At 37.2% G+C, this 9,946-nt stretch overlaps 2 protein-coding genes across 2 annotated transcripts in view; both read left to right on the forward strand.

Annotated features, from left to right (window-relative positions):
- Positions 1–2,515: 2,515 nt before the first annotated feature.
- The window catches only part of LOC102743804 (olfactory receptor OR51C1-like), a 7,965-nt gene continuing 534 nt past the window's right edge, over positions 2,516–9,946 (forward strand). Inside the window, exons 1-3 of the mRNA XM_081797323.1 lie at positions 2,516–2,638; positions 9,368–9,459; positions 9,679–9,942. Coding sequence (XP_081653449.1) covers positions 2,516–2,638; positions 9,368–9,459; positions 9,679–9,942 — 479 coding nt within the window. The remainder of the gene's footprint in view (positions 2,639–9,367; positions 9,460–9,678; positions 9,943–9,946) is intronic.
- LOC102735657 (olfactory receptor 51E2) overlaps positions 3,741–9,946 on the forward strand; it is a 16,494-nt gene continuing 10,288 nt past the window's right edge. The window contains exon 1 of the mRNA XM_031026929.2: positions 3,741–3,910. The gene's annotated coding sequence lies outside the window, so the exon portion shown is untranslated. The remainder of the gene's footprint in view (positions 3,911–9,946) is intronic.

Raw genomic sequence — 9,946 nt, forward strand, 5'->3', positions numbered from 1 at the left:
CTCTCTTGACCATATAGGGCAAGGTCTCAACATCCATTTGATCTACATCGGTGCTTCTCAAACTTGAATGTCACATAAGTCCCTTAGGTATCTTGCAAAAATGCAGATGATGACTCAGTATATCTGATATTCTACATTTCTCACAAGCTTCCATGTGATGCCAATACTATTGGTTTTTTAGTAGCAGAAATCTATTAATTTTCCTCCTTTAGATAAAGTAACTATAGCACAGTACTGTAATTTCCCACATATTTAATTTTATGCTCCACTAAACTCTGTAACATCTGGGGCAATATCCATTGTGTTCGCTGTTATTACACCTTCAAATCTTACTCAGTAACAGACATATAGTATGCATACAATATTTTTGTAATGATAAATGAATGCATGAAGAATGTTGATGGAAGCATGTATAAGACATGGTGAGAGCAGAGAGGAATGGGATAAACAGGAATAACAGGAATAGCCAGAGGAGATGATAGAGAGAGGAAAGTAAGAGCTACATTTCTTTATCCACTAAAATTGAATGGTTAATGTTGGCCAAATTAATAGGGTAGAACTACTGGTAATTCAACATGACTGAATCCAGGAGAAGAGAATGAGACTGTCACCAGACCCTGGAGGGCTTGCAGGAGTTGTAGGACCTTAGTATTTTTTGTAAATAGCAAATAGGTTGTTTCTAAACACAGTTACTGAGGCAGGAACCAGTTTTTGTTGTTATTGTTATTCTTTGCTTGCTTTTAGGTTTGCTTCTACAATTGGATATATTAACCCTCGATTATCTGATTTGCCTCTTGCTCCTGTCTCAGACTGTTTCTTTCAGAACCTACACTATTTACTCCCTTAGAAAACTCTCAGTCCTGAATTCTGTTTTCCCATTTCCTGATTCAAAATGACTATCCACATCAGCTGCTCCATGTGTGAATTTTAAAGGTCATAGCCTATGACCAGATAAAATACTTATTTCTGTGTCATTTAGAATTTTTGTTACCTACATGTTTTACTACTATAGATAATACTGCAATAAATGTTCCTCTATATAAAATGTGGCCTGTATCTCTATTTTTTCCTCTGGATAAATTTCTAGAAATAGAACATAATGGACCTTTTAAGCCAACAATATACTGGAAAATGCACTTTCAGAAAGTTCATACAAATACTGTAAAACAGGGCTTAGTCCATGATAACACAGCAACATAACACTGTGTATTGTAAGTTTCTTAAAATTTTGTAATTTTATTGAGGGGTATTTTGCTCAGACTTTCAGAAAGTTGAATTGAATTACCAGCTACTGTTCTCCTGGGCTGGCATGAGAGTAGGGCAGTGAGAAGGACTGTAATTTGAAAGTACGAGTACAATGTGTGTCAGTGCTCTACCACTATGCACACCGTTTCATGCGCATGCACCAAGCTCTGGCTCAGAGTATACTACAATATTATTATAACTCTATTGCTGTGAGAAAAAGTAACATTCTTTTGGCCAGGGGATAAATAAACATAATCCCCAAGAAGTTTCTGAGACTGATGGGAACGCAGTCACTGCCCTAGAATTTGCCCAGACTGGTAGAGAAAATGTTTCCAAAGGTCTCAAGAAGTTCACTGTAAGGAGATATGACAGACCAAACTTCATACACAAAATGTAAGCATACACAGGTGACAGCGTGTTAACATCCAGGCTAGCACATAAGCATGCACACATGCTGTTGGGTTAGAACAATTTGAATTGGAATTAGTGGTAGATGAATAATCATGTGAAGATTCTCTAGCGAATGAGTTTTAAAACCTGAAGGGTTTCCAATAGCCCAAGCTTTAAATAGTGGTTGTCACACTTATTAACTGAGAGATCTAAGTAAGTTACTTATATTCTCTAATCCTTGGTAATTGTAATAAATCAAAGTAATAAGGGATTCTTCCATCAAATTTATTATCTTACAGTTGAGTAGGTCAGAAAACTGATATGAATCTCACTGAGCTAAAATCAAGGCATCAACAGGGCTGCATTATTTTCTAGAGAGCATAAGGAAGAACAATACCCTTGCCTTTTCTCCTTCTAGAGATTGCCCACATTCCTTGGCTCATCTCCCTCGCTCTGCCATCTTCAAAGCTAGCAATGGTGGATCAAATCCTTCTCAGGTTGCCACTTCCCTGGGTCTCCACTTTTAAGGACACATGTGATTAGAATGAACCCACCCAGATGATTCAGGATAATCTCATCTCAAGGTCTTCAAAGTCAATCACATCTGCAAAATCCCTTCTGCGTGTTAACGTAACATATTCATGGGTTCTAGGTATTAGGACGTGGACATCTTTGAGGGGTACTATTTTCTCTACCAAAAACACTTCATAATACCTTGGGCACAGAATGCATGATAAAGTGTTGTTGTTACATTATAAAGAATAAAGTATTTCAGGCCAAGATATTTTCGGTGGTGAAACAGACTGGGTGGTAGGGAGAGATAAGGATGGAAGCAGGGAAAATAGTTAGGAAACTACTGAAATTATCCAAGTAAGAGATAATGGCGACTTGGAAAAAGGAGGTATTTTTGGAGGTGATGAAGAGTGATTACATTCCAGTTATAGTTTCAAAGATATTAGGATCTGAAGACTTATATGCAGAGTGTAAGAGACAGAAATCAAGGGTAGATTTCAAGACTTATATGCTCTAGAGTGGTCCAGTAATGGTGAGACCATCTGAGGATCTAAAGGGACCATAAGTAGAGAAGATGGACAGTCTATAGCAATTTGTGGGCACTCTATTTACTGAAGACTAGAGAGAGCAATTGTCACCTCTTTTCAGATTGCATCATTGGCCAGATCCATCACCCACATACTCAAAGTCCTTGTACAATATAAGGTCCTCAAAATTTAAACACAAGTGGGCAGAATCTCAAATTATTGTTGTTAGTTTCCTTCCAGTTAGTGGTCTGGGATTCAAAACATAAAATAGGTTAAATTATGAAAAAATAAATAGAAATGTATTTTCTGCACACCTAATTATAGACTGAGATTTTTACCTATGACATTCTCCAAGTACTTGGTTCATGCCTCTAAGAGAACATTATCATTCACTATCAGTATTGGTAATTATCAGTTAACTGTGTGTTTCTAAACTAAACCAAGAGACCATGGACAGTAAGAACTGTGCAGTACCCCCCTTTTTTTTAATCTCCAGCAGTTAGCATGATGTTTGGAATATAGGATAGTCTTATGCAATATTTACTGGATGTATGTATAGATGAGTAAATTATTTTTTTTCCTAGTCATAAGAGACAGTCTGCTAAAAAGCACAGACTAATGAAACCGGACTGCCATAAATAGTAATAGATGCTAACGAGTTACTGAGTGGAATGTGATTTGCACTCACCAGAGGAGATTCCTTTTAGCAATTTAGTATAGTATTTCATTTTTTAAAATACTCTTTAGGGTGACTGCTTAGGGGCATGGGATTTCTCTTTGCAGTAATAAAATTTTCTAAAAGACCATGATGATGCTTATACAACTCGGTAAATTTACTATAAACTATTGAATTGTACATTTTAAATGGGTGAATTTTATGATATGTGGATTATGTCTTAAAATTATTTTTACAAAAAAACACTTCAATAAACGGGCACAAGGACAAAAAAAAAATTACATCAGCCTATAAAGCACATGACCACAATACGTAATTGCATAATGGAACAAACAGACAAAGACTGTATAAGGCAAAATAAGCCTTCTGGGAACCACCATACCCCTGGAGACACAGTGAGTGACACCACCAGCAGGAATGGGCCTCTCAGCTCTGTGCCTGTCTCCATGCAGGCTGGAACAAGTCTCCTCATAAACTCGGTCCTCCCCCTGGAATCTGAAGTCTCCTCAACCTTCTGAGTCAGCCTGAGAGGGACAAGCAGAACTGCTGTACAAACTCTGTAAGTAAAACCGTTTTGTTCGATGAAAAGACTTGACTCTAGGTGAGCCAAACTTTCTTATCCACAGGAAGAATTTCCTCACAATGTTCAGAATTAGATAAGATAGTGAGATGGTGGGCTGAGGTGGACAGCAGAATTTATAGAATTATTTATTCTCAGGAAACCTGCAGAGAAAGGGCATTTTGTCTGCCCCATGTGGTTTGCGTAGTTTGTGGTTTGTTAAGCAAATAGCTTAATCATTTATATATAAGTTATCATAGTTAGTGGTTTGGTGCTTGAGAAAACCAAAGAGGTTGTCAGGAGCTGAATAACACATTTCTAAGCCCAATTATTCTTACTAAAACTTAAAAAAAATACCAATTTTGAACACTTACTGCATGCGAGGCACTGTATTAGGTGCAGTATATAGTCTACCTTATAGATGAGGAAACTTGATCAAAGAAAGTTTACACTACTTATACATGAAACCATAGTTTTGGGGAGCATAGTGTGGGAATTTTTTTTAAAAAATTGGGTTTAAAATCCCAATTCTGACATTCACTAGCTGTGTGTGATTCTGAATATGTTTCATAACCTCTCTCATACTCGGTTACCAGAAAAGAGGAATCAAAGTGAATTTAGTAATACTTGCCAAATGATGTTGTAATAAGAGTTAAAAGAATGTTTCTCAAATGCTTAGCTCTGTAACTTTCACAGAACAAATTCCAATAAATGGTAGCTGTTGTTATGAGTAATATTTTTTATTATTGCTACAAAAAGTCTCAAAACTAGTTGGTGTCTAAGCAAGGACCTGAACCTAGATCAGTCACATATTACAGCGATGCCATTATCAATGGCTTGGACAATATTGATAATGCTATATGGTTGTTCAGGAGTTAAAGACATAGAAGCCATAGCTCATAACAGTTCAATGAAAGAAGAGCATCACTGTGATCTGGGAGGACAGGAAAATTAATTAGGAGACTATAGCTTATCTCTTACAAGAGAAAAGGAAGGTTGTACATGGATTGGAGAGGATGGATTGAACAGATTCCAGGGCGATAGCAGCACAGAGTAGTTTGGGGGAATTTTAGTACCTCCCCCTGATAAATCCATTAGTCCCCCTTTATTATTTGATATGAAGAGGTAAGTCTGTTCAATTAAGGAAAGCACAATGAAGTACAGCTTCAAGCACCCACTATGAACCACATTGCTATTACTCAGCCCTCAAATAGAAAACTCTGGATTCTCCAGTTTTTGACATTTTAGAAGTAAAATCAATAAGTATTTAACGAACATTGCTATGTAGGGGATGAGAGAGAAGGAGAAAAGTGTGTGTATGTGTGTATGTGAGGGCAGTAACTCTGATTAGATGATTTGTTAGTTTGATGTCATTTACAGACAAATGAGGCATAGGAGAGAGAGTCGGGTTTGGAATGGGGGAAGGAATGAGATCCATTTGGCTCATATTGTGATTGGGGTATCTGAGGGATTATGCATGGGAGTATGCCTCAAGGGTAGATAGTTCATTCATTTTTTTCCCACTGGCACTAAGCAGAGAGCTTTGACCTGTTCTCCAAACTGCTGCCCATTAGTTTTTCAAATTGCCTACTTGATCACCTCACTCTAATTCCAGGATTCATGACTGCCTTCAAGTTTCAGCCCAGACATTTTGCCATGGCTTCAAAGATCCTGTTAACTTTTGAAATATAGAACTCAGGAGAATCTATAATTAGATTTCAGATTCGCATGTCATCTGAATATAAGTGCTATTTAAAGCTGTGGGAAAAACTAAGATATTCCAAGGAGAGTATACCAGAGAGAAGAAAAAAACAGGGGCTTCTTTCTATGAATCATGGATCACTGCATCAAAAATTAATGATGTATTGTATGGTGACTAATATAACATAATGAAATAAAATTAAAAAAAAAAACAGGGGCTCCTTGAAAGAAAAGGACTCTTAAAAAACACCACAACTGAAAAGACAGAGCAAAAATACTGTTCAATAAAGAAATTAAATAAAAACACAGAATAACTACACTGAAGCTAATGAAGGAGAAAGTGCCTAAAGAAAAGGTGCCTAAAACTGTGAAAATTTGAGATGAGAGAGAGGAAAACAAATCTGAAGATAAACTTTTGCACTTGGTATTTAGAAAGTCATTGGTGACATGAGTTGGAGAATTTCCTGAGAGTCATTAGAGAAAGAACCCAGATTATTACTGAAGGTGAAGGGATAATAAACACAGGCAGACTGTCCTTCAAATAATGTGTTTTGTCATTATAAAAGATAAGGCAGGAAATTGAGAGAGAAACAGGGTTTGTCTCTTATTTCCCATACTAACAAAGCACAGGGGCCAATTAAGAAAGATGGTCAATGTATCTTAGTTGAATTGAATGTCATGTTGAAAACATCTATATAAATGTGTGGGAAGCTTTCATTAATGGTTTGGGGTATAACTTGAGAACTGAAGCTGCAGAAAGGGAGCCACTGGTACTACCTAAGATACTAAAGAAGGAAAGGAATTTTGTTAGGGTTAAGGGAGAAGAAATGAGAATGATTTGTTTAGTTATTCATAAAATATTTGGAAATGCCTAGCTCTTGATGCTCTGCAACTAAAATTGAAGTTCCCTCTCCTTTCCATGGAATGAAAGGTGTTCATGTCCTGGCCTGGCTGATTTCTCTTGCTCAGCTCCCACGTCACCCAGTATCATATTTAAGGCTCCAGCATTTTAATTTTGTTGTAGTTGTCCAACCAACCTTGTTATTATTTCATTTGGTTTCTGCTCATGTTTTTATCTATGTCAAGAACACCATTTTCCTGCTTTAAATCCTTGTAAACTCACATCCACCCATCAAAACATTACACAGTTCTAATTCATCTACTCAGTTAAGAGTTCTTGGAACTAATTCTTCTTGACACACACAGACACATTCATGTATACACACACTCAGAATCTGTCGCTCCAAACTATCCTGTCTTATCACTTAGAAATACCTCATCCAATGCACTCTACAGCTAGAGGTATCTGTCTCTGAATCCTCTTATATGCAGTGTGCCTGGCATGTAGTAGGTGTTCCCCAAACTGGTAATTTTTCATTCTCATAGGAGTCACTGGGCTCTTATTAAAGATACAGTTTTCAGCCTTAAAAAGATGAGGTGTTGACAACCTCTCTGGTTTTCTCAGGCACCAAACCACTGTCATTTTATTTGCTTCATATCCTTACTGCTGACACAATACCCAGTGAGCTCCCAGTTTGATACTGAAATGAACTAAGCATTGGTGATGGGTGATCAAGAGCTTAGATGGAGTTATTGGCTATGAAAACCAATAAAGAATCTTCTATGTCTGCACCCAGCATGGATGAGGAGAGGGTACAGGAAGACACAGTTGTAGAGCAATGGAAAGGAAGGAATTTGAGGGAGTTCTCTTCTGCCAGACTCAACTCAGATCAGTTCAGCCTACACATTATGTTTTTCTTCTGATCCCTCAACAAGAAAGGGAAAGGAAAAAACTGACAAGAATGAAAATGTGTAATGAATAAATTGTTTAAATTAATAAAATAATGTAAAGGGAGCCATGAAGAAATTAGGATGAAAGAGAAATTGTTCCAATAACAATTTAAAAAAAAAGATCTCTTATGAAATTTCCTAGCACTCAATAACAAAAGTTACACCTCAATCATTGCACGTCATAGCGACAAGCATCATGAAAATCTTCATGACAGCTAGACATAAGTGACATGTATGGAGGCACTCTGCACCCCCAGAACCCTTTTTTGTCATTCCCCACTGGACCCTAGATGTTGAAGTTATTTATAAACGGTGCTATTCTTTCTCCCTCACTTGATTTTAAACTCTTTAAGAGTTCATTCTGGCTCAACACTTTCACATATGCCATTCTAGTTGCCTTGGAATACTTCATTTCTATTTACACAAAACATAGCAATCTTTCAAGCACTGATTTTCCTAAGAAGACTTCTCCATACCCCAAGCCTTTTACACACAGTTGAACTGTGTGTGCAATTATGAACTTTTTCATAATTACTCTAGCTTCCATGGACCCCAGGAAGTTGTTAACCTCAAAAGTTGAGACCCAGGTTCTGAAAATTAATAGTAAATAAACAGGTCAAAGACTTGTGGAACATGAGAGGTGAGCCCCTTTTTTTAAATTATCATAAGTACTATTCATTTAATAAGTAGAGGTTTAGTTTGCCTTTCTGATCAATATGTATTTTTAAAAACTATAATTACTAAAAGTGTTTTCAGAAATCAATATATTTATGAAAAGTGCTAATAGAACTTGTTAAACATCAAATTTGTTAAACTTGTTAACTTTCAAAGTTTCATAATTAACTGAAATGCATGCCAGTTGAGCAAGTCTGTATCCAATTCATTTCAGCATAATGTCAGTTGTATTCATGACACTCAATAAACAGGCACCAGAAGCACTGCCAAAAAGAAAATGCTCCCTTTCTTAATGAATGTTTCCTTTCTGTCAACTCTTATTCCTATTAGGAGGTTTGATCATACATTTCTAACAGTAATTTCATTGGTTCCCTGAGGACATTCTTATGACTCTAAACTGTAGAGTCTAAAGTTATAGTTTACTTATTGTGTCAATTCATGTAACTTAGCACTTCTTTTTCCTCTAATTTTTCACTGATTTCAATTAAATATTTCCCAATTTTTTTAAACTAAGATTTCTTTAGGGAATCCTTGAGGTACTTTATCTGAGTGAACTTGAGTGGTCTGGAAAACATTTAGGTTCCCCTGAGGAACAGTTACCTTACTGACTGAACCCTCTCCAGTCACAGCCCTAATGTCTGTTTTCCCAAGACTCCCATTTCAACTCATACATACCCATCTGAAGAGCCTGAAATTCTGTACTCAATGAAAAATGAAATGTAATGTTCACAGTAAAGGTATATCTTTCCCTCCAAGGCAAAACAGTAAAATTCTATGAAATATCTCCTGAGAAGTATGTCTTAACAAAATGGAGAACAACCAATCTTCAGGCAGATGAAGAGAGAACTCTATCTGTATAAGGCAGCATGCTATATCATATGGGGGGGTAGAGGGGGACAGAGGCCTCTAGGTGGTAGGTCTGTGTTCTAACTCCACCTCCCAAATGAGACACCAGATGCTACACTACAGGTGTCACTTTCAAGGTTAGATACCATAGACAATCTGCACATGACTGCACTGGTGCCTAAGCCATCTGTTAGCGTGTCATATGTGTTTTGTATCATAAGTATCTCTCTCAATATTTTCTGGCTTCCCAAATTGTCTATAAGCTTCTCTGCTTTCTACACTTGAGGCCAATGTAGTATTGCTGTTCCACAGTCCCAGTCTACTTTTCTCCGATGCCAACTATATGGAAAAACTAACCTGCTACCTCTTTATCACAATTTGAAAATCCAGAAAAGGTGAAATATAATTGACCAATCTTGACTAAAGTGACTTCCCTTCGTCCAGTCATCTCTGGCTGGAGAAATGGAAGGAAAGGTCACACAGTATGAACATAGCTACCAGCAAAGGGTCCCAGGAAAGAAAAATGATGGGCTGAGGTACATATAAGAAAAAGAATGGTACCCTACTACAGCAGTTGAAATCTTAATGATTCCTTTATCAATTTCAATGAGAAATTCATTTTTACATAGTATATAAATATTTGTCTTCGGTTAGTTTTGGTTGAATAAAATTATTTGTAATTGGATTAATACCAAAAAATGCAGTTTTGTTGTTGTTCCAGAGTTTCATCTTGGAACTCTGTATTTTTAATCCAGCATTTCAAACTTCTGGAATACCACATCTACTTCCATCATTTTCCTGCTAACTGGTGTTCCCGGGCTGGAAGCCTTCCACACCTGGATCTCCATTCCCTTCTGCTTTCTCTACATAACCACCCTCTCGGGAAACAGCCTGATCCTCTTTGCCATTGTCACCCAGCCCAGCCTCCACGAACCCATGTATTATTTCCTCTCCATGCTGTCCACCACTGACCTCGGCCTGTCCATATCCATCCCGGTCACCATGTTGGGTATATTCTGGTTC

This window comes from Leptonychotes weddellii, chromosome 11 (genome assembly GCF_054177405.1).
Source record: "Leptonychotes weddellii isolate Sample4059 chromosome 11, ASM5417740v2, whole genome shotgun sequence".
Lineage (NCBI taxonomy): Eukaryota > Metazoa > Chordata > Mammalia > Carnivora > Phocidae > Leptonychotes > Leptonychotes weddellii.